General features: G+C 35.3%; 2 protein-coding genes across 2 annotated transcripts; both read right to left on the reverse strand.

Annotated features, from left to right (window-relative positions):
* Positions 1–920: 920 nt before the first annotated feature.
* Positions 921–17216, reverse strand: LOC104088190 (uncharacterized). Its single transcript, XM_070181501.1, has 20 exons — positions 16630–17216; positions 16466–16554; positions 16254–16363; positions 16118–16172; positions 15190–15278; positions 9464–9530; positions 9327–9389; positions 8960–9130; positions 8742–8835; positions 8582–8658; positions 8378–8453; positions 6357–6400; positions 6134–6201; positions 5202–5287; positions 4942–5099; positions 3516–4848; positions 2802–3070; positions 2051–2257; positions 1815–1971; positions 921–1483 (listed from the first exon to the last, which is right to left on the reverse strand). The coding sequence occupies exons 1-20, from the start codon at positions 16739–16741 to the stop codon at positions 1194–1196; spliced, it is 3615 nt and encodes a 1204-aa protein (XP_070037602.1). The 5' UTR covers positions 16742–17216; the 3' UTR covers positions 921–1193.
* A 3117-nt stretch (positions 17217–20333) lies between these two features.
* On the reverse strand, positions 20334–20825 carry LOC117278901 (U4/U6 small nuclear ribonucleoprotein Prp31 homolog). Its single transcript, XM_033658333.1, has one exon. The coding sequence runs from the start codon at positions 20823–20825 to the stop codon at positions 20334–20336; it is 492 nt and encodes a 163-aa protein (XP_033514224.1).
* Positions 20826–25101: the final 4276 nt, after the last annotated feature.

Here is a 25101-nt window from a genome sequence, read left to right on the forward strand (position 1 = left end):
GGACTATCTGTCTTTAGTTTTTGAGCTTGTAACTCTAAGTTTAGGACTACCTGTCCTTAACTTTTGAACTTGTAACTCTAATTTCAGGACTAGACTGTGACTTGAGTGTAAAACACCTTCCTTTGATATCTAATTCAGAAGATTATAAAGCAAATTATATACACTGAAAAATCAAGATTTGGTCAAATATCCACCAGGAGAAAATGTCTGTTCTTAATATGCCTTTTAATCTTTTGTTAAATATTATGGTAGCATATCGTGTTGATGTGTCAATTCGTAGCATCTCCTTTTCCAATCCAAGCTTGGGGAATCTATACGTGCTTGATTGCATAGTATTTATGTCAGACTTGTTGAACCCTCCTGCCGAGCTCGAGAAGACATAGAAGAAAGGGTAACACCGTCTTTTCATATTAATTTTAATAGATTAATGGCTACTTAAATGCTGGATGAAAAGTAAATACCACTTTAAAAAGTGGCTACCCCATGCAATTTTTACGCGAGACAAGTAAAGATTTTCAATTTATAAGCCCATCATATTCAGTATTCACACATCACAAGTACAGATGTGCGCAGGTTGTCCCGTCCATTAAAGAACGACTTTACCCTTTAATGATAACAATCCAAATTATTGCAGCAAAAAGGGTCCCAGGATTTTGGTTTATTGGTTAAAGTGCGTATAATGTGAATTAGATGCATGTCATGATCTTGAACTCTATCATAGACAAAAGCTAAAGGTTTTTAATGAAAAAAGGGTAAAAAGATGGACTCATTATCCATCGAATGTCGAACTGTATGTCACGATTATCCAAAACAAAAGTACTGTGGCAAAGGAAAATCAATCTGTGTATCACTGACTCGGGCATTTCTCGATTACCCAAAACAAAATTATTGTAGCAAAGGAAAATCAATGTTGCTCTATGTGGCCAACATAATGATCTTGCATTTACTGTTGGCAAAATACAACAATATAATGTAAAGACACCCTTATATAAGTGGGTGATGAATTCGATCATACATCAATACAAAATTTTCTATGCAACTGCGGTGTCTTTTTTTACATTTTCTCGCTGTGCTACATGCTCAACATATTTTAGATAGTACATATCTACAACAAAGAATGGCTGACCTGTATGAAACTTGAACTATAGAAAAACAACCTACTACAGATAGAACTTTGGGAGAGGAGAATTGAATCAAACTTGAGTTCGCAATCGCATCAATAGTTTCTGCATATTCTCCAGTTTCTGACCCAGCTCTTTAAAATCATCGACAGAAGATGCAGAACTACCTAGTTCAACACTTAGAGCAGCACATTTGGTCTGTGATTCCTTCATTATCTCTTCAAGAGAAGCTACTGTTGACTCTATACATGAGTTCCGGCTTCCACCAGTTAAATTTGACGATGGACTTAGTCCTATACTACTGCTGCTACTATCCCTGCTGAGTTTTTCAGGGGTAAATATTCTATCGAAGCTTTCAGTTCCTGCAAGAATTCATTGGTCCAAGTCACTAATCCTCAACCAAAACAAAGCATTAGAACAATTAATCTGACAAGTCCAGAACAAGGCCATGATATAGCATCATTTACTAAATGTCTAGTATGCGGTATCCTACAAACATGGCCTTGCTCTTCGTTGAAGGGGACTTTTTGGAGCCGAGCTCAGCTATCTTACGGCAGAGACTTCTATTTTAGCAATTATACGGATAAGTGCTACTGATTCAGTAAACTTACGACATTTAGGTTTAGAATCTCACACTACAGAATGAAGAGATATATGGTGAAAAGAAAGTTTCAAATAAGATGCAAAACTTACCTAAGTTACTGAGTTGACGGATTGCTCCTGGGCCGATAGAACCTTCTAACTTAAGTACCCGCAGGATTCCAGCGGCAATCCGACCCATAGAGTCAACCTCAGACTTGCACAAGAAAGCAAGGTACTGGAGCTCAGCCTTCGTCACCACTGCCTCAATCTGCCAAATGCAACATACTTTATACATATTCAGAGCAGGGAGATAGAAATCAAATGACAAACTCACAAAATCTTCGTACCGGCTGTTTGACAGAGAATTTCAACTTTTCGACAATCCACTTTCCCATTCCATCATCAATATTGTCTTCGGCATTCACTATGTCTACTTCGATGTTCATACCGCCAAATGTCTCAGCAGTCTCTTTAATAGGTCCTTCAGGACTAACATCTCGCAGGATACTCTGTCGAGAGCGCGGTTTTAAGATCTGCAGACCTTCCACACCAACCTGCAGCAGTTCCTAGACTTGTTACTTGTGAATTGAAAATGATTGAGAAAAAGAGACAACAACAATAACAACCCAGTAAAATCCCACAAGTGGGTCTGGGGAGGGTAGTGCGTACGCAAACCTTACCCCTACCCCGGAGGAGTAGAGAGGTTGTTTCCGATAGACTCTCGGCTCAAGAAGACAATTGTGAAAAAGAGAACAGCAAATAGATATTTGCATAAAAACCAAGGTAGCATAGTAATCTGTTCATGTGCTCACCTCAAGAGACCAGGGCCACAACTGACAAAAGTAACCCAAACATAAAAAAAACCCTAAGAAGTATTTGGAACCTCTGAAGCTATAAAGATAGGTGTAAAACTATGAAATAATTGCTATGTTTCTTGTCTAAGCACTGTTTTAGAGCTACTGTAAAAAATCTCAACATGCAATAAATGCTCAAAACAATAGCTACCCTGCAAGATATAAAGTACCTTATAACACGAGGTCAAGTTTTATCAGTTTCCACTGAGGCAAATACATTGCACAATAGGAATAAAGTGCTTACAGTAATCAACTCGAGGGGGTATCTTTTTTTGCCAGACAATTTTCTGCTGCCATCTGTTACATGCTTAGAGCTGCTTGCTTTGACACAAATGTTGTGGAAAGTTGTGTGCCAACACCTCTCTTCGCTGATGGAATCTTCATGATCACAGAACCACCACTTTTCTGCTGCTTCTTGTGCACCTTCCAGAGCAAATAACCAATCTTTGAATTCGATTGATATGTCCACATCATCAGGTGTTTCCAACTGTAATCTTCCAGTGTCCTTTCCATCTGGAAAGAAGAAAAGTATGAAGAAATGAGATGACCATTGAACAAAAAGATCACAAGCAAAGTTAATCACTGAACTCATAGACGACAAAGAAAATGAATTCTCCATCCATCCCGAATTGCCTGTGCCTAATTTATAAGTTGTTTTAATTGCCTGTGCCTAATTTGTAAGTTGTTCAAAAACACTGCGCACTTTCCTTAAAGGGAAAGTTTTAACACATTCAAAATAAGACAGATTTGTGGACCACCTATACTCTTTTACATATCATTTCTTCCTCTAATTTATTCTTTTTAAGCATAAAATTCAAACTATGGCTCCACATGTTTCCTCGCAAGTACTAAAAAGCTCATATTTTCAACTCTTCTCTTAATGATCATACCAAACCAAAAGTGCAAAACCGAATTCGGATGGCAGGAGTAGATAACATCATAAGTTGAAGAGTCTAACCGTCTTCAAGCTCATTGATGGTAGGAGGTGTTGCTTTCAAAAGTTTAGACAAAGGCCCAGCAGACAAATGCTCCAAACCTTTAGTAAGCCCTTCCCCAGGACCACCATCTGGCCCAAGAATTCCAAACCTGTGAAGCAAGGCTTCTGTGTAATTCATTCCTCCCCCAAGGCGGACACCAGCAATACAAGCTGAAACATTTAGACTGTGACACTCCATGTCCTGTGTTTTATATGGAATCACCTGTACCATTTTTATGTCCAAGAAGGGAACTAAAACAAAGTTACCATTTGATTGATTGATCTTCCTGTTTTGCACCCAAAAGACAGATCTAAGTTGACATCCATTCCCCATCAACTGGCCATTTTGGTTTGAAGTCCACGCCAAGCCGTTCTCACATGGCAGGCTACTCAGAGTATCTGCACAATCAACTTCAACACTTTCCCAAAGCAAACTTGATGAAATGGCTATAGCACCACCCAAGGTTCTATGAGTAACATTGACGGACAGCTCTTTGCCTATAAATTGAACCAAAGGCATTCCTGAAATGTCAGTGGAAGAAGACTCCAAAAATCTTAGACGCAGATCATTCACTGCTAAACTTACAGCAGTATCACCCGGAACTTTTTCACCTAATGATCCACCTGAAGATTTTTGACTTACTTCCTCGTGCGAATTGATCCTCCCAACTACTGCCATCTTTTCACTTATCCTCCCAAAATATGTGTAAAAATCTAGGACAAAAAATAATTGCTCAACCGAAGTGTTGGAGAAGTACTGCTGACAGGCAACTCCCACTCTGACAATTCCTCCAGGGGGTGGGACATTTGTTAAAGGGCTTCCATCTGCAGTAGCCATAGCTATTTCAAGGCAAGCACCTTTCAGCTCAACACATCTCCATAAATTTGAAGATAATGTAAGAGAATTTTGGAGTCCAGTTGCATCATTACATGTTTGTAGAGATAAACTAATGACTGAAGCACCAGCACTCAATTTCTTCTGGCTACCATCAATTGGTTGATCTTCCCATAGACAGAAGCATGCCGGATCCTTCTCGAGGTGTAGTAGCCCAAGCTTAAGAGCAGGTGACTCAGAAAGGACGAAATCTTCAATATGAAGTCTTGCCCCACCAAACAAACTCTGACAAGTGTTATTTTCACCTGAAACAGTATGATTTGGTGTTCCCGTGTCTAATGGGACAGTAATATCTATCCCCTTAAGATTGAATGTAAGGGAGTTAATAGAGAAATCTGATAGAACTACTCCAGGATTCACTACAATTCCATCTGCTAAAAAGGAACATATCCTCAAACATGATTCTTCCTGAAGATGAAGCTGACAACCAATCAAGAAGAACAACATAAGTTCATCAGGTAGTCCAAAGAAAAAGACAATATGAGGTTGTTATCTAGAATAGAATATGAATACCATAAGGGGCTGACAATTGATAACTGTGGTAGAAGCAAGAATTGGTGGAGATGGTGAAGGCTTGAGCTGAAGAGAATGGAGAGATATCAGGGGGACCCCAGCACTGAAGTTCCCCTGCTGGTCCCCTAGAGGATATATGGGAGGACAAAAATCTTTACCTGGATTAAGCAACAAGAGAAATACGTCAAATTCAACCATATATTCTAGACTAAGCTTTCTATCCAGACATAACGTATTTCCTCCAAAATTGATGACAGTACCAAAGTCCGGAATGAGCAAAACATCATCAGAATCCGCCAGCTCTGATGGCTGCACCAAGGTGCATGGAGGGCGTGAAAATGTATCCCTGCATTTCAAGCAATTGGTGCACTTAGAACGTGCTATGGAAATTAAATTCAACTCTGGGAAGACTTTGTATCCACTTAACCAGATCGTTATGAAATAACGGATCCCTAATCTGACTAAATTAAAGTTTACTTTTTTCCAGCAAAACATTTTGAGATCCTTGGGTCCGTATTCCTCTTGCCATAAGGGTAAGGTAAGAACTGTTAAAACTTACTGCATGAACTCCACTACTCCAGACAAGTAGATATAGTTTAGCAATAGAACAAAGAGAAACTACATTTACCCCGTTGTGTTGAGGGTCAAACCCAACAGTATTTGATGAACATAAATGGTCCAAATACAAAAATATATTAACAAAGCACTTAGCTTGCTCAGAGAATCAATACATTGAGCAGTAAGGTGTTGCGAGTTCAGATTCAGTTAAACTCTCCATGAAGTACAAAACATAATACGAGATAGATTTAGTGAACTGAGGCTCCTAGCCTCGCAGTCATTCACAAGGTAAACTGTCCATATTTGAAAACTAGCATAATTCAAGCTATAGCTATAATGCCAACAGCATTTACAATACACTTAATTAATTCAACTCTTGTATGACTATGAAGGTAAAATTTCTCTCAAGACATCTCTGAGCCTCATAAACTAATGTTAAGCTTAGAAAAATGGAGTTACCAGAGTCCTATACATAGAATGCATAACATTCAAAGAAAACACGGTTATTTGGTTGCAACTACTGATAAACAATAAAATCTTATTGCTGAATTAAGCTAAAGTTGCAGTCAATGATTTTTTGCAAATAGTGTAGTATGTGAATGTGTGAAGTGATGACAGAATCGTGGAAACTTGCCTTAAAAAGACTCCCCCTATCATAAGACGAGTCAAGCATTTTGCACTTTCTCCACCTGAGATACTTCCCTACAGAGGGGAAAATCCAATATAAAGGCCCTTACAACAAGTAAAAAGAACAGCTGGTTCCACCAATATACAATGTGTTGCATCGTTTCAACTTTCATGAATCATTATAAAAGATAAGAATATTTTATTTTTATTTTTTAAATAAGAAGCTATACCCGAGAAAAGATTAAAGACTGCATCAACAGTTCAAGCTGGAATTCTGCAAAGCAAACTGACACATATTAGTGGAATTTTGAAAGAAATAGAAACCTTACAGAATCGATTACAATATCCTCCATGTAAATAAATGACTTCGCAGAGAAGGCAAGCATAACATCCAATAATAGATCTTCAAATAAACATATGTATCACAATCATTTTGAATATTATATATTGCTTGAGGGGTAGCTGATAGTTGATGCACTGAACTACATTGAAGCATTACTTTTTTCAGCTGTCTTCTAGCAAAGAATAGGAAACCGCTAAGTGACCCAAAAATTCTTTGAAGTGAACTCATGCACAAGATGTAACACTCTCGTCTCCATGAACCGAAATTCAGTGTTTTCAAAAGCAAAAAGTAGAAAAGAATCACATGTTCATCGGTGGTTTGAGCACAATCAAATGGTACGGGTGGAGGCTGGCTGTCTGTTAGTGTTTGGAGTGGCAAGTTATACATAGGCAATGATGGGCGAATATTTAAGAGCAGATAGTTACAGAATCACTCGGGAATAACCATTGAGGACTGAAAGTGGAGGAGGTTGAAGTATTTCTATACAAATATATGATAGGCCAGTCGGGAGGACAAGATGGTATTGGGGGGAGGGGCTATGCATGGTGAAATCACTTTTAAGGATATATACGAGGGTGGTGTAGAAGAAAGTGAGGCACAAAAAATGTAGCTTTTTCCAAATGGTGTACAGTACGCAGTGCAGTATTTATGGCATATAACTTAGGCAAGAGGAGGCAGATAATGGTAATTTTGCCCACTTGTCCGAGGAGTTCAGAGAGGAGACTAGTCATCTGCCCTTGCATTGTAGTTTTGTTAACATCTTTTTTGAGATCAGCATTCTCGCTGTTCAACATAGCATGGGTGTTAACTAGGACTGTGACAAAGGCACTCACAAGTTGGGATGTTTACAGAGGATTGGCAATGAAAGGAAGGAAACGGAAGAACGCCTTTCCTGAAAATTTTCGGCCAACTTGGAGTGAAAGAAATGGAATGTCCTGTGAAAGAGTGCACAGAATGTAAAATGTACAAAAATCTCTTCTCATTTTCTTTTGTGTAAAATATGTATAGATGATTTGAGTAATAACAGATGTATGTGGTCGACCGCACACACTTTCTACATACTTTGACACCATTTGGTGTTTATTAATGAAAAAACCTTTTAAAGAAAATACTTTAGTCAATGAAAGATCCCCACAAGTCCGAGAATCCAAAGTGTACTTAAAATCTTAAACAAGGACGATGGTGAATTGTGCGAACCACCTCCTCAGAAAGTTTAAACTATTAGAGAGGACACAGCCTCCTTACATGCGGACCCGGTTCATTTCTTGAGCCAAGAACTGGATGATGGTGAGGCTCGAAGCAAAGATCTCTGCCCCTCATCTAAGGGCTTAATCTATTAGGAGGTGACTCACTTTTATTTATTTGTATTAGGTTTGTCTGAAGACTGAAGTTTACTTGAAATTGAACAAAATCAAACATTAAAAGATGAAAAGATGAAGCGATAAAAAAAGATGGAAAGATGATCCAACAAAGAAAATTAAACAAATAAGATCATTAGAAAGGCAGACAAGAGGTAAATATTACAAACTACAAAGCTGTTTTAGAAATCTTCCTCTACCAAAAATGAACTCCAACAAACTATATATTCTTTTTTTTATCAAAGAAGATGTTACATTTTGTCTATTTACCCACCAAATTTAAATCTTGATCCATACATTTGATTGATAAAGTTCATCGTGTGTTGCATCCTTGAAGTTTGACTATGCTTTTACTTTTAGATTGTACTGTTTGAGTTATTCTCCTTAAAGTAAACTGTACGAATTTGAATTTCTATTCTTTTTTCTTCTTTTTTTTTTGTTTAATTGGTTTAATCAGATAGATGTATCATTAGCTTTTGATAGCTAGTTATCCTCTCACTGCCTGTGCAATTACTGAAAATAGTACATGTACTTGAGGTGGCAACCTAACCTATGTCCTTTACACGCAGAAAAATGTGATCCACAACAATGGAGACCAAAGACCGCCCTGCTGCTTCTGTAGAATGCTGCCATAGTTAACAACCCATAGGAAAAGTCAGAAAGAGGAAGTACACATCGGTCTATAACTTTCTAAGATAATGTCAACATTTGGAACCAATTAGCAAAAGTTTTATGACAGTTGTGTCAGTCATACTTGCTGATTTGGATTGACATCTCCTCTGTTAATACATGCATACAATCCCGTCAAGAAGCGAAGAAGGGCTCGTAATCCTGCAGAATCGAAATAGTAATAAGTAGATTGTAAAAAACAAGACACAAGAACATCCAAATAATGCATAATCTTTTCAACATGCCTGGCTCACTTAGAGCTGGACAAACAGCTTCTGTGATATGCAGTTGAACTTCAAGCCCTAGTGGACTATTTAGTTCAGTCCTCTGAATCGTAATCTGATAACAAAGTAACAGCGAGAAAGGTATCAATATCAATGGCATGTATGCCTCAAATCCATAAGCTAGGCTCAATTGAGAAATAAGATTCATAGAAGAAAACAGTGTGCCCAATTGGCATTACATTAGCCTCTCCAGATATTCCTTCAATGAATCTCTCCCCGCCAAAAAATACTCGCTTTGCTCCATCTTCATCTCTCTTGTTACGTCCTCCTTGAGAGCTCGCAAAATGTGCATCCGCGAACATATCGGGATGAGGTAACAGGTCAATAGATAGATGTTCCCATTCAAGCTTCTGTTATTAAGAGAAAAGTAGATGATGCAACATTATATAAGATGCAAACATGAGTAATAAAGGGTTTAGGACACTGCACAAAAAGAAGGTACCCAACACAACCCTGTAGAGACTGTCTTGAGAAGAATTATAGAATCCCATTCACGTAAACAATATGGGGAAAGTAGCCAAATATTAGAAAAGGAAATGTAATTACTTTGAACACATATATGAACTCCTTGCCACTAGAGAAATCCCTTGCTTCCTTCAGATTTACAACCTGCAACAGCAGATTGTTTGAGCCATTCTTGAGCAACAATCATACAAGTCTTATCCAAAATAAATGCAACCAACCTCCCAGTTCTCATTTGTAGTATACAGAAGAAGATTACGTATAGTGATTGAAGCCATAGGTGATGCCCTGGTGAAATAGACAAACTAAAAAGTAAGAAAACTATCTAACAGGGAAAACTAAATCACATGATTGCAAGAAACCACAGCTAGCAGATAAACAAAATTGCTCAAGTCACAAGTTTTTGCTAAGCCCCGCCAAAAGATGCAAGGGGGTCTGAGCATTAAACAATAGCATGTGATTTACAAGTTAGGAGCCTTTAGATATACTGTTTTGCACACTGCTGATTAAATCTTCTCTAGTAGAGTGCACTTATAGATTGGTGTAGAAAAACGTTATGCAAATAATAGCGTCAAAGATCTTCCTATATAAGTGGCAGCCCTGATCGACTTAAAACTAGAGTTGAAAGGTTTCTGTACATTATAGTGAACTTCCTAGCAGGAATAAGAAGCTTGCAAATCACTGAAACCTACTGGAGAATTTCTATCATCTTTTGGAGTAGCTTTGTCGCTTTAGCAGCCTCATCTTAAAGGTCATTCTTACACTATATGTGGTTGGACCTATAAACCTCTGATTTATGCATCCTGCTTCTATTCTCAATTTCTGGGGTTAATTGCTGCTATCATACAGAAAACAGTCCCCAACTTGCACAGGGATTAATTTCTTTTCCAGTAAGTACACCAGGATGCATGTAAAAGTATTAGGGTACACTGAGAGGGAAGTAGGTAACAATGTAGACAACCAGCTGCATTCTAGTTTATAGGCAGCATAGAGGGAACAATCATCCCAGAAACCAAAGGTGATCCATGTATTAAGTACGTCTAATTAGATAAGAAGCTCATTAGGACATCAAATTAGTAGAGGAAGCCAGTTAATTTAGAAGGAAAAGCGATTGGAGAGCTTGGGACGTTAACCCACTAGTACATACGTGGATCCTGTGGAAGGAAAGAAATAGGAGAGAGTTCGAGAGGATGGAGAATGATTATGTACTTTTGACGAATAGCCACTTTCTTTTCCTTTTTTTTAGTTTCTTTTTGGTGCACCCATGACATAAGCTTCCACTTTGTATTGAAGATTGGTTGTCTTTTTGCCAGAGAATATATTATAATGCAAATTCTCTACTTTTTTGCCAGTGTTGTCAAAGGCGCGCTTAAAGCGAGCTTGAGCCCGGAAGCAAGGTGCAAAACATATTGAGCGTTTTCCCTCGCTTAGCGGGCGCTTCAGTGTCGTCATCAAGGCTCTAAGGCATACTTATTCTTGCCAATGAGTATAATGCTGAAGAGGCGACACTAGACAATCGATATTTCATTTTATCGTATTTTATTTCAATGTCTTTGTCCATATTGTTTTTATTCATGCTTTTAACTATTAGTCTTGGAGTACACATACATATTTGTGTTTTTTTCCTTCATTTGCGCCTTTCATCATTAAAGCTCACGTTTAATTTGCGCTTTACGCTTAAAGCCCCAACAGACCTTAGAGCTTTTTTGCACTTTTCACCTTTAATAACACTGCTTTTTTTTTATACTGCTTGTATGCAAGAGATTTTTCCATTATTAATAAAATTATTTACCTTATCAAAGAAAACAGATATGCACCTTGCACGAATGTTTGGTAACTAGATGATTGATACATTAATGCCTTTACTTAATTTTTTGACAACATGGATTAGAAAGCATCCAGGAGTGTGTATATATATATATATGCTCTCTTTTTTTATACTGCTTGTATGCAGGAGATTTTTTCATTATTAATAAAATTATTTACCTTGTCAAAGAAAACAGATATGCACCTTGCACGAATGTTTGGTAACTAGATGATTGATACATTAATGCCTTTACTTAATTTTTTGACGACATGGATTAGAGAGCATCCAGGAGAATATGGGAAGTTAGTACATATATCTATATTATTATAAAAGCATGAATACAATGTCGGTTTACAAAAATAACCTTATAATTTTAAGCATAATAACTCATAATAAAAGGACATAACCGGAATTCTAGATATTAACTTTATAATCCTATTAGTTTTAGGACATAATACTACACGTTCGGAATCCTACATGATTACCTTTAAGAATCTTATTAGTATAATTATTTTCGGGTTGTCTAATCCATATAAAATTGAACAAGTAAATATATTTAGTCATGTAATCATATTACTTTTAGGATATACTTATTAAAAATTCCTATTAACAATTTAATTTGAAAACGTATTATAATGTTCTATTACTAATTTAATTTGAGAATGTATTATATTGTCCAAATCCATTTAGAAAAATGAGAGCCTATATTATTATAAACGCATAAATACAATATTAATATATCAAAATTGCCCTAAAATATTAAACGGAAGAACTCATAGGGAAATGACATAACTGCAATAACCTATTTTTTTGGACTACAATATCTTCTATGCTAATTTATAATATATAAAATTTTAAAATTAATAAAATTTTGTCTATTAAATTCTTATTTAAAATATGTATGAAGGTTTAATAAAATCATTTTCATAAGAATCCTCCATATTGGCAATACATTACCACTACATAATGTCCAATACGAAGAAAAAATAAAAGTAATATTAAATAGAATGCATAAAGAGTTAAAATTGAGAGAAAAAAATATCACCACGATAATATATTTTTATATTATATTTGAACTATTTTCCTACTCAAATAATATTTTTTTTATCAATTTTTTGTGTAAAATACCCAATTATTAAACAACAACTAAGAAAATATTTAAGAATATAAATTTGTGAGAAAGAGGAAAAAAATGGTCTTAAGAGTCAATACCACTAATGATTCTACAAACATAAAAATCTAAAAGTGAAATGTAATATCAATCTTTTACTCTTTGAAAATAAAATTTATGATGGATAATAATATAATTAAGATTAAATATTCAAAACAAGAGATGAACTAATATTAAGATCTGAATCAACATAGAATAAATTATTTTTTATGTTAAAACCAAATAATTAAATCTTTTAATTAATTATTTAGCAAGAGAATCCAATTCAATTATTTTTTAAATTTATCATATGAGTAAAATTCTTTTTCAAGTTAAAAAAAATCTCAGGGTACATAAATATTTTCCATAAAAAGAGCACTAGAACACAAAGTAAAAAGGTTAGTATATTATTAAGTATCAAAATGCTATACAAGTGTCTGAGGAAGCACAATCAAAGCTAAATCCTAAACAAGAACAAGTTTTCAAGACTATATTATAAAGAGTCGACTCTGGTATAACAGGATTATTCTTTGTAGATGCCACCGGCGGAATCGAAATAATATTTCTATGTCATGCATTACTTGCAAATATCATATCAAGAGGCATGACACGGTTAGCAATAATAGCAAGTGGTGTACAAACAACGATTTTATTGTGAGATCACCCACTTTAGATTTGATATACCTCGTCAAACAACTTAAATAACCATCACAAATATATCAAAGCAGAGCAATGATGCTAAATTTATAAGGAAATCAAAATTGATAATATGGGATGAAGCACTTTATGACTAAGTGTCAAACGATCGAAATAATTGCCCGGAGTTCTAGAGATATATTGGATATTAATGAACCGTCTGGTGAAAAATTAATGGTTTGGGAGGTGATTTCTGTCAAGTACTACCAGTGGTTCCAAAATCGACAAAAGCAGAGACTGTAAAAGCTAGCTTACCAAAGTTATACTTCTGGCCTCAACGAAAAAGATTCAACTGACAATAAATATAAAGTAAGAACATATCCAATATTCAGTGTTTTCTTGCTTCGTGTCGGAAACGAAGAAGAGCATCCAATAAAAGATGATTTGGTTCTTCCCGAACACTTGGTTATCAATCCCAATGGTAATAGTAGTGCATTTAATAAAAGAAATATTTCTATCATTAGATTAAAACGCAATTTGTGCAAATCGCATGATAGAATTAAAAAGATATTTTAGCTAGCAAAAATGAATATGTTGATCAACTAAATAAAAGGTTGACTGCAAAATTTTATAGTAAAAACAAAATGTTTTTCAGTTTTTGACTCAGCAGAAAATGATACTAATAATTATTCCCAAGAAAAATACTTAAATACTTTAATACCAAATGGCCTTCTACCATACATGTTTGTTGTGATGTTTCTTATTTCTTACTTATGTTAGTGTCACCGTATATATAGTAGACTAAGTTAAAATTGATCTTCCATTGTATATAGGTTAATTTTGAAGAAAAATATGTCTGCCATGCTACTGAAAAACTTAGATACGCCGAATAGCTTATGTAATAGCACACAGATGGTATATAGAAGTTTTGACAATAACGTCATACATGCAAAAATTATGATACTGGTTAATGTGTTTCTAAGTATATTCTTATCCCTGAATTCAACTTTCGTCTTCCGAAACTAAGGAATGTCCTTTTAAATTTGTGTGAAAATAATTTTTAGTATGTTTATGTTTTGCAAATATAATAAATAAAGCATAAGGACAAACATTCTAAATATTGGACTATATTTACCGCAATATGTTTTCTTACACGAACAACTGTATATTGCACTTTCAAGAGGGATATAAAGATCGACAACAAGAGTTCTGGTTAAGGCAGAGCAACCAACGCATTAGGAGGAAACATACACAAAAAAATACTGTCCACAAAGAAGTGTTCGTTAAGATATCATCACTTTAAATACTTTTAAACTATAATATATAATTATCTAACTAACATGACAAAATTGATCATTTGTGTAAGTTTTAACGATGTACTTTTATTTTAAATTCATGTATTATGCTAATGTAATAATATTTTTCGGCATTTAGATGATTGTTGTAATATTATACATAAAATTTCTCTCTTTAATTAAATTTTATTCTTCCTTTATATAAATAAATGTTTAAATCATCACGTGTCATTATTAACGTGCAACGCACGTTCATAAATACTAGTATACATATATATGAGGAAAGTTAGAATTCCATATAAAGTGACATGCTTTATGTGTGTGTATATATATGTATATGAGGAAAGTTAGAATTCCATATAAAGTGACATGCTTTATGTGGTTGGTAGTTAAAGACTAAAGAGGCATGCTTAACAGACGAAAACTTAAAGAAGAGAGGCATACAGCTATGTCCAAGAAGCCATCTTTGTGGTAAGAAAGCTGAAACTGTCATCTTTTTTTAAAAAAACTGTGAGGTGACTTCCCAAATCTGGAACATCTTTTTGTGCATGAGAGGTATCAAATGGGCAATGCCAAAAGGTTCTTTGGAGCTATTAAGATGTTGGAACAGGGAAAGAGGTTTACCCAGGCAGAAGAGCACATGAAAGATGATACCAGCCTGCATTTGGAGGATTGTTTGGAGGGAAAGAAATTTGAGATGCTTTGAAGGCACAGGTAATCCAATTCAGAAGATCAAGATGAACTCCCTTTTGATATTTAATTTTTGGTGAAAAAAATAAGCCCTAGTGAGTATTAAGTTATTCTAGAAATTTTAGAAGCTCTATAAATAGTTAAGGTTAACGTTTTGTTTAGCTCCACAACTCTACATATGGTTTTGGCATAGTTTTTTGCACTGATATATAAAATTTGTGACCATTCAAAAAAAAAAAACCATTCAGGAGTAAGAATATCCAGTCCGATTTTGAAACAGGTGCAGAGTGGAGGATTGATCTCGGGAAGAGAAAGAAACGGGAAAAAATAGGATTAAAAAAATCAGAAGTGAACTTCTTGAACACTTACCAGCTTGCTCCTCCCCGGCGTCGAGCACCTCCATGAGTTTCAAGTAGAAGATTAACAGTATGCACTTGTAATGTCATGCCATCTGCAATCTGACAATAAAATGCCAACATACAAGATCACTCATCCCGAAGGATCGCCCCACCAAATCTCTTTACAAGTATATGATCTTTCCAGAATTGAGAATTTAAACACAAAGACAAGGAAAATAAGAAGACTGGTGATGGCTGTAGTACATATAGGAATCAGTCAGTGTAGAATAATGAAAGCACTCGACCTAAAGTAGAGTAAACATGATGTAATAAATTTATCTATACAACACAGTCTCTGCTTTGAGTTTTCAGCGAAAGAAAAATTGAAAATGAAAGAACATAGACGTTACATGGGTTTCCCAACAGAAAAGAGCAATTCTGCGACTATCAATTCGTTGCATGTTGGATATCATATGATTTCACTAGTCGAAGAGCCCTATGAATATACGCCTTTCCTTTTCAGTCTGGTGATGGACAATATGAAGAAACAAAAGAATAATTACAACAGGGTGAAACAAGAGCTTAAATTAAGACCTTTATGCTTTAACTAACCCACTTATTCTGGAAGATATGATCATCCACAGACCTCTAAGGTTTAAGCTGACTAAACAATACTAAGGGTCTACTGATTCCATTGGATTATACTATACATTAGCTATCTTCAAACTTCAAAACATTTTTCAGTATTTCATCCTTCCTTGGAACACCTATGTGATGGGAATCATTGGATTGCCAGTATTTCATTGTCAACTTTAAATTGTTACATTCTAAATTGTGCATGAATTCAATCAAATCTCAACAAATTATGTATACAAATTCCCATGGCGATGTAAACAATTAACTCGAACACTCAACCATAACATTAAAACCAAGTAAGCTGATTCTCTAATGTTGCTAACCTTGTCAGCAAATCCATATCCACTGCCCTTCGAGGAGCTACCAGATGATGCCGCACTGACAGCAAGATATGAAGTGAGACAACAATAATCAAAAGAAGCTCCTCAGAGAGTCGTATATTAAATGCTATCCAGGTACCTGCTAGAGCTCCGAGATGTATCGATATCATCTCTTTCTTCGAGAACTAAGTCGAGCCTATCAATTTGCACGACTATTGGCTCTATTTGCACATTGCTTACTGATGGAAGCTTTCAATTTTAAAACCAAAGTATAGGTCAAAAACAGTTGGAAAAATAAACATTTGAACTTAATAAAGATTAACAATATATCAGAAAGACAGAGCTACTAACTATGATCTCCAATTTTCCGACTTTTGCGGTTGTAACATTCAGTGCCGGTGGTAATCCCGCGCTCGCATGCAAAGCATCTCCATTTATATCTACCAAAATCACCAAATTTGAGCTGTATAATCAATAAACAAGCTTAAATAATTGTAATTAGATGAAATTTTTACCTAAATTGGAAAGTTGGGCCGTACGGCCCTGCAATTTGAACTGATCTCGGCTAAATGACTTTAGCCAGTACTTCAATGTGTACTCCAAAGCTCGAGCCAGAATTGACTCCATCTATAGCCTATCGCCTTGAGTGAGTTGCAGATCTACAACAACACCGAAGAACAGAAGAATTTCACCGGTACCGGAAAATGACGGCGTCGATAGCAGAAAACCGCCTGATCAAGGACGGAGCTGGTAGACGCGGCGGCCGGCTCTTATGAGACCTTCTGCTAAAGGAATTCAGGCGAAAATGGATGGATAGTGAACGGAAGATGGGAAATTAGCGGGCAGAACGGCGTGAGTCGGTAGCACGTGCGAATCACGTGAAAGAGAGATTCTGTGGGGCCGTAAGTGTACTATTAATAACTTTCGGTGTGATTTAGTATGTATGTGGTCATTTGATATACTACTCGATAGGTGTTTGATAAATGTTGGGGAATGATGTAGATGATCATAAGAGGGGTATTGGATCTCGAAAAACAACTGATATATGTCAGGAATAGCACAACAGATGAGAACGGTGGGCGCAAATGTCAGTATTACTCATGAGAGATGTTTTGTCCATGACTTTTGAATTAAGGTGGTGGAGCATATGATATGAATTGTATAATATAAAATTGATTTTTCCACGTCTTAGTTTTTCCACTTTACCATTCCACTAATCATGCCTCCGCATCTATCTGTAATTGTTTGCCTTTTACTCCTTTTTCCTGTTGTTCATTTTTTTTTTTTTTTGGGTGAATTCGGATTGAATTTACTTACATGTTCAATATAGTTTGATTTGCAGTAATATGTTATTTTATTTACTCTGTTTTAAAAGTTATCATCTTACACGTAGTGGTTAGTGTAATATCCTTTTTTAGTAAATTTTCGCAACCCAATTCTATAAATATTATTAAACTTGTATAAATTTTTATTCGTTATATTATGCTCGAATATATGTGTGTAAAACTTGATTGCGCATGTACTTATTTCTATTGAAAATGAATTGCAATGTCCTACTCTCTCTCTTATGCTTTGGGTAGTAGAAATAACACCAAGTAATCATTTGTTGCTATTTAGGAATTAGTCAATACGTTCTGAATTTTAGTTTTTCAATTTAATTTTTCCCGACAAAAATATCTCGAATTATTCTGAAGTTAAGATTTTTAATTTAAAATTTAATAAAATAAGTGCTAACTAATCCCTAAATAGTATGGCTCAGAATGTCTATCCCTTTACTAAAGGCCAGGTTGGAAAAGACCCAAAGTATAATAAAGGTAAATTTGATCAATTTTGTGCAGTAAGGTGTTAGTAAAATATGTTTGAAACACTTGCATGTTTACGTTTAACAGAAGAGCTCAAACACGAAGTCAGGTCAATCAGCTTGGCCTTCAATGATTTCAATCTGTTATTGCACGCGCTCTTGAGGAACTTTATCTCCAAATATGCTCAAAATTTTCAGAAAATCCATGAGCATCTTAAATTATGCTCATGTCACATCGTGTAGACTCTGCAATAGGATGAAATTATTCTTCTTGCATTTTAACAGACACACAATGTATAAATTTCTTCAATCTCTGATTTCAAGTATGTGTTATGGACTATGGATTCAATAGCATGAAACCACATGTGAAGAAGAAGCATTCAGGATATATAGAGATTTTCTTGGCTTGATTGTGGTTATTCTCAGTTTTGAGTCTTTTGAATTTGAGCAGCCATCCTCTAACCTATGTTAAACATGAATGGAACTGATTATGCGAACGTAACAATTTTCTTCTACTAATTTTAAGAGGCTAACTTCAGCTGTAAATTAGATGTCCGATATTCTGTTTTTTGATTTCTCACCCGGTGTTCGGTACCCGCATTGGAGCCCAACTATCCGGATTCGCGCCCCATTGGGCACATTCAGCGCTTCCTACCAAGAATTTTTTCATATCCAGGGCTCGAACCCGAGACCTCTGGTTAAGGGAAGAGCAGCCCCATCCGTTGCACCACATGCTTTGGCGATAGATGTGCGATATTCAAGTACAAAGTGGCAGATATTATGTGAAGATTATCAGCGTTAAAGAATTTTGCTTGACTAGTTAGCAGGATACTCTGGCAGTGAATTCAAGATCTCACTGTACAGTAACAACTAACAAGGAACAAATACTTGTTTGTATTGATCATAACCAGTACTCAAAATGTCCTTCAGTTGAATGCATACTTTTGAGCTGTTATCTTTTCCTTTTCTGGTGAAGTGGTGATATATCAACTTGTTTATGCAATGGCTATCTCCAGCAGATAATATATTGCCCTGCCCATAACAATATGTGCTGCAGATTGGCTCCACAACCGAATAATTTAATTGCTGTTCTCAAAGCCTTAATGTCACCCTTCTTTTCCAAGTTTCTTTCCTTTTGTTATTTTTAATATTTTTAATAAAATTGTTCCACTAGCTAATTCATTGTAATATGGCCAATATTTTGGCTAGTTGAGTCCATCTCACATAAGCATAAGCATATTTGCAAAGTGTAAACTTTGTTGGCAATATTCTTTGGGACCTAAAAATATTGCATTGTGTGGTGTATATCATTTGCACAAGTTGTATCTTTTCTTTTACAACTAACAGGCCAAGACTTTTTTGCCTATAAAAGGAAATGACATTAGTTCATTTTAATCACACCAACAAGACTTGAGTCTTCATTTCTTGTTTCTTCCTTTCCTCCTTTATTAAGAGTGTTTGTATGAGATTTGAGTGTTGGGAAGCACTTGTGTGAACCCTTTCTTTGGAGTGATCTTGTGAGGTTATTCTCTTAGGGTATTTGGGATTAATTTAGAGTATTTACTCTAATTTTGTACTCTCTCTTGTTCTCTTGTTGGTATAGTGAAATTGTTCCTCTCCACTTGTGGACGTAAGTCATTTTGATCGAACCACGTTAAATTTGTGTCTTCTTTATATACTTTAATTGTCGTTATTATCAACTTGCATTGTCTTTGTTATTGTTATTATAACGTTGTTTGGCTAAATTCCGCACTACACAAGTTCCCGATCCTAACATTCATGTTAGGGATCCCCTTACAAAAGATAATACTCCCTCCATTTCAAATTAAACGAGGTGTTTTCCTTTTTAGTTTGTTCCAAAATAAATTACACATTTATAAATTTGGAAATAATTCAAATGTCATGGCCTCACAAAGCTTTTACCTCTTAAGCTTTTAAGACCACAAATTTTAAAAGTCTTCTTATTTTTTCTTGAACTCCGTGTCAAATCAAACTATGTCATCTAAATTGGAACCGGGAGTACTTGCTAAGGAAGTGTAGTTTATTAGAACTTTTTCGCAATAGAATCAGGGACGTTTGTAGTCTAAGATGAGAACAAGCATTATGTCTTGTCCAAAAAGAAAAACTGTAACAACTAAATACAAGTCGTCCGGTAATTTCACAGTGAATATAAAATCAGTATTTCTTCACATAAACATAAAGCATTATACAATAAGTTATACCTACTTTCAATTAAAACTGACTAATGTTGATACCATGGGCAACCAAATGATTCATGGTCAATTCGGAAACTTTTTCACTCATAACATATACATCTGATACTTACCAACCCCAAAAAAGTTAAAATCAAATTTCCAAGAAACAATGAAAACTACTCGCACTAGATAAAATTGGAGACCTCTATTTAAAATCAGAAAACTATCCTAGCACAGTGGAACTTGAGACCTGATCTTGCCCTTTTTCTATCTTTTTACGAATCTCTTCCCTAAGATATTTTCCAAATATTCCAGTTCGGTCTCCTCTGATCGAGTCTACACGTGCCGCATATAGAGATTTTGTTGCCAGCAGTATACAGACTTGCTTCCTTAAAGAAGGAGGTGTACTCTGAATTATGTCTGTTTGCTCAATATAACCTGCTAAATTGTTCTGCCTTTTGGTACCAAGATTCAATATATTACAAGCAGGCATTTTCGCCAACGACGAGAGACCACCAGCAGAAGTTATAAGTTTTGCAGCAACTGCAGTCCCAACAATTGCAGAAAGATTTGGCGCAATATTTCTCTGTACTAATTGTTCGTCGAGAACAACAGTTTGGGACAGTTCCTCTATATCAGCTTGGGACAATTCGTCCATATCAGCTTGGGACCTTTCCTCCATATCTGCTAGGAAAAAATTAGTAATAGTTGCCATTGTATTTCTACAAAAACTCCGAAAGTATAAGAGTTGTCGCTAGACTGAGTTTAGAAGGTGCTTTTATATAGACGTGCAGTGTGCTTTTCTAATCTATGTACGAGTAGGATTAGGAATATGCGGAGCGTTGAGTTGTTCTAAAGGATTTAATTTATTTTATTATAATTAGGGTTAAGACTTAAGAGCGCCAAAACCACAAATTTACAATTAAATTCAACAGAAATATAATTTAACTTGATTTTTCAAGGGTAAAAAGTAAGAACACAAATTTCTAACATGAAATTTTAATCGACGTTTTTTTACTCTTCGTGAGTGCATTCATGTCGGGTGAAGTTGTAATTACAATTAATTTTACTTACATTAGGATTAGTTGTTGGAAATGTCTTCTATTTGGAGTAGGGATATCCATGGTCTAATTTGATCTTTTGGTTCGCTTTTTAATCGAAACCAAAGCAAATTAACTAGAGATATCAGTTCATAAAATACAAATCAAATCAAACCAAATAGAGTTGGTTTTTTTATTTTGGGTTTATCGATTTTTGGGGATTTTCACCTGAAATACAATTACAATTCATTCAATCTATTAGAGCTAAATATATAATTTCTCATCGGTATATGTTTAGCAAGAATCAAACAAATTGATTTTTCTTATATCAACTGCAACATGTGTTCATTGTAAGATATAATAATTATTCATTCTCATAAATCAAACAACAAACTTAATCTATATTTTTTTTCTATTGTACCTAAGATTAATGAAACAATATATAAATTAATCTATAACTTCATACAAGAATAGAATATTCAAGCAAGCACTATGAATATGTGATACAACCTTTCGCGGCAAAATTATAAAGTATTTAAAATATCTCTATATTAAATATTTATATTTACATAAATTTATAAATTAATCGATAATGTACCAAGCCAAATCAAAGTACATGCCGATTTTTTTACGTTGGTTTGGTTTGATTTGACTTTTGATTTTTTATTAAATATCCTACCTTGAAAATAATTTTATTATTTCTTGAAAAGATATTATATTTATTTATTTACATCTAGGTATGTGTTACAGATGGATGACAATTTCATTCTTCCTTAACAGCTAGTTCGGATAGTTGCTACTTATTGCAGTGTATTATATTTTTTTATTAATAAAATCCATCCTTATGATGGAGGAGTGGGCTAGACTCCAACCTGTTCATTCCAAAAGATCATAATTACACGGAGGATGACATACACCTTGGTATTACATGATGAAAGTTGATTGAAACCAACCTTTGTAAAAATTGAGAGGTTAATAGACAAAAAATTGAGGACCTCTTCCCTAAACCTAGGAAACTTAGGGAGTTTGTAAGTAGAAATTATATATATATATATATATATATATATATATATATATATATATATATATATATATATATATATCTCCATTAGTAATGATATAGCGCTTCTTTCTTGTTTTGAACTTGAACTTGGGCATCTCATCTTGATCAAACTTCAAAAAAGTTCTAACTAGACTAGGCATAGAAACAACTTCATTGAAGACATCATGAGTTCTTGTAACTACCCCCAAGTTTGCCAAGAAATCCGCAGTAGAGTTACTTTCTCTAAAGATATGTACAAACAAAAAGTTGCCAGTTGTTATGGCCTCCCAAATCTGATCCACAATGGGTTTGATCTGCCAATGAGTCTGACTCTTCTTATTGATCATGTTAACAACCATAAGGGAATCAAATTCAATCACAACATTTGTAAGGCCTATAGTCTTGCACATATGAAGACCTTGTAGTATGACTTTTGCTTCAGCAATATTATTGGTTCATTGCCCATAAAAACCAAAGAAAGCCTTGAGCAAATTATTATTGTGACTTCTGATTATTCCTCTTCCACCAGCTAATCCAGGATTACCCTTGCTACAACCATCCATGTAACGACCCGGCCGGTCGTTTTGACTATTACAGCCTCGTTCCCCCATTTACTGCTCAATTTATGCTTTATAACTATTATGTAACTTGTCGGGGTAATTGATTCGGGTCTGGTAAGGTTTCAGAATGAATTGATACACTTAGTCTCAAGGATGAAAGTTTAAGTTGAAAAGGTTGACCGGATGTTGACTTATGTGTAAACGACCCCCGGAATAGACTTTTAATGATTCCAATAGCTTTGTATGGTGATTTTGAACTTTGGAATGTGTCCGAAAAATTATTTGGAAGCCCGTAGTTAAATTAGGCTTGAAATGGCTAAAATAGAAAATTAAGTTTGGAAGTTTGACCAGAGAGTTGACTTTTTGATATCGGGGTCAGAATCCAGTCTTGAAAGTTTTCATAGGTCCATTATGTTATTTATGACTTGTGTGCAAAATTTGAGGTCAATCGGACTTGATTGATAGGTTTCGGCATCGAATATAGAAGTTGGAATTTTTTAGTTTCGTTAAGCTTGAATTGGGGTATAATTCGTAGTTTTAGCGTTGTTTGATGTGATTTGAGATTTCGACTAAGTTCGTATCGTGTTTTAAGACTTGTTAGTATGATTGAATGGGGTCCCGGGGGGCTCGGGTATGTTTTGGATCACTGATTGAGAAACTAGTTAAGTTAAGGATTTGGAGTTTGACCATGGTCAATATCAGGTCAAGATGACCTCTTTTCGGTGTTTTGAGTGCGCGAGCAAATTCGTAGCGTGTTTTATGATTGAAACGCATATATGATTTGTGTCTGGGAGATTCCGAATGAGTTTTGGATGCTAAAACAAAAATTCTTTAGCTGCTGATTTTCTGGTGTAAAATAATTACGAAAATGCTATTTTTTATCCATTAAATTTTGAGACTTCATTTAAATCTTCAAACATCATATCTCCTTCATTTTAAGGCCAAATTGGGTAATTCAAAAGCTTAACTTGACTGAAATTTTACAAGGAATGCATTGAAGGTATCAAAAGAGAGTTTCGAGATTGTTTGGCATACAAACCGAGGCAGATCAGTTGGGCAAAAAAATATTTAATATCGAGGGTTTGTTTATTTTCCATTTTTGTCGAATTGGAGCTCGGGAAGAGGCGATGTTCGGGATATTTTCAAGAAAAATAATGGTGTAAGTGTTCTTAACTCAATATTGGTCAAATTACCCGAATCCATAGTTGTTTTTAACATTTAATTAGTGAATTAAGTTGGAAAATTTAGAAAACCCTCTTTGTTTAATTTGAGGATTTGAGGGTCGAGTTAATGTCGGAATTTTATAAAATTGGTATAGTTGGACTCATGATTGAATGGGCATTCATATTTTGTAACTTTTATCGGGTTCCAAAATGTGGGGCCCACATGCGATATTTGAGTGTAATTTCTGAATTTTTAGAGAAAAATAGTATTTTGATATGGAATTAATTCCTATAATTTGTGTTGACTGAATCGAATTAATTGTGACTAGATTCGAGTCGCTCGGAAGTTGATATGCGCATAATGGAATTTCTGGAGCATTATTTAGCTTGCTCGACATTGGATTCGGCTTGTTCGAGGTAAGTAACTCTTCTAAACTTGGAGCTGAGGGTATGAATCCTGATTATACGTATTATGTGAATTGTTTGGAGGTGAAGCACATGCTAGGTGACAGGCCTGTGGGCGTGCACCGTAGAAATTGAGACTCAGTTGATTTAGTAGAGCTATATAGTCAATTAACTTGTATTTTTCCATGTATTTTTATGTGTTAGAGAAACTGAGTTGTGACTCATGTTAGAAATCATGCTTATGGAAATGTTGGTATTATTGGGACCCACTGAGGTCATTTCTGCTGTCGAAGTATGTTTAAATTGTATTTTCGGACTCAGTCATATACATTCATTGCATATCATATCTCAGTCTCTGTTGTTATTTATTGATACATCATATCATCATTTTAGGCTAGTTTCATGACACTGTGAGCCCGAGAGACTGGAGAGATTGATGACGGAGTGAGGCCGAGAGCCTGATTTTTAAGATATTGATCCTATAGCACGTGAGTTATCCGTGCAACACGTGAATTGTTCGTGCATCACGTGAGTTGTCCGTGCGCATTCAGATATTGATACTATAGCACGTGAGTTGTCTGTGCAACACATGAGTTATCCGTGTGGATCCAGATATTGATACTATAGCACGTGAGTTATCCGTGCGGATCCAGATATTTATACTATAGCACGTGAGTTGTCAGTGCGGTTTATAGCGCTTGGGCTGAAGGAGCCCCTCCGGAGTCTGTACACAACCCCAGTGAGCGCAGGTACCTACTGAGTGCTGAGTGCCGAGTGTCGA

The sequence above is a fragment of the Nicotiana tomentosiformis genome, chromosome 7, assembly GCF_000390325.3.
Source record: "Nicotiana tomentosiformis chromosome 7, ASM39032v3, whole genome shotgun sequence".
Taxonomy (NCBI): Eukaryota; Viridiplantae; Streptophyta; class Magnoliopsida; order Solanales; family Solanaceae; genus Nicotiana; species Nicotiana tomentosiformis.

Excerpts from the sequence above, each read along its gene's own strand:
- LOC117278901 (XM_033658333.1), bottom strand. The coding sequence starts at position 20,825 with ATGGCAACTATTACTAATTTTTTCCTAGCAGATATGGAGGAAAGGTCC.
- LOC104088190 (XM_070181501.1), bottom strand. The coding sequence starts at position 16,741 with ATGGAGTCAATTCTGGCTCGAGCTTTGGAGTACACATTGAAGTACTGG. Across the intron at positions 8,454-8,581 it reads ATGTCAATCCAAATCAGCAA|CATTCTACAGAAGCAGCAGG; the intron begins GTATGACTGACA and ends TAACTATGGCAG. Across the intron at positions 2,258-2,801 it reads ACCCCCTCGAGTTGATTACT|GTTGGTGTGGAAGGTCTGCA; the intron begins GTAAGCACTTTA and ends GAACTGCTGCAG.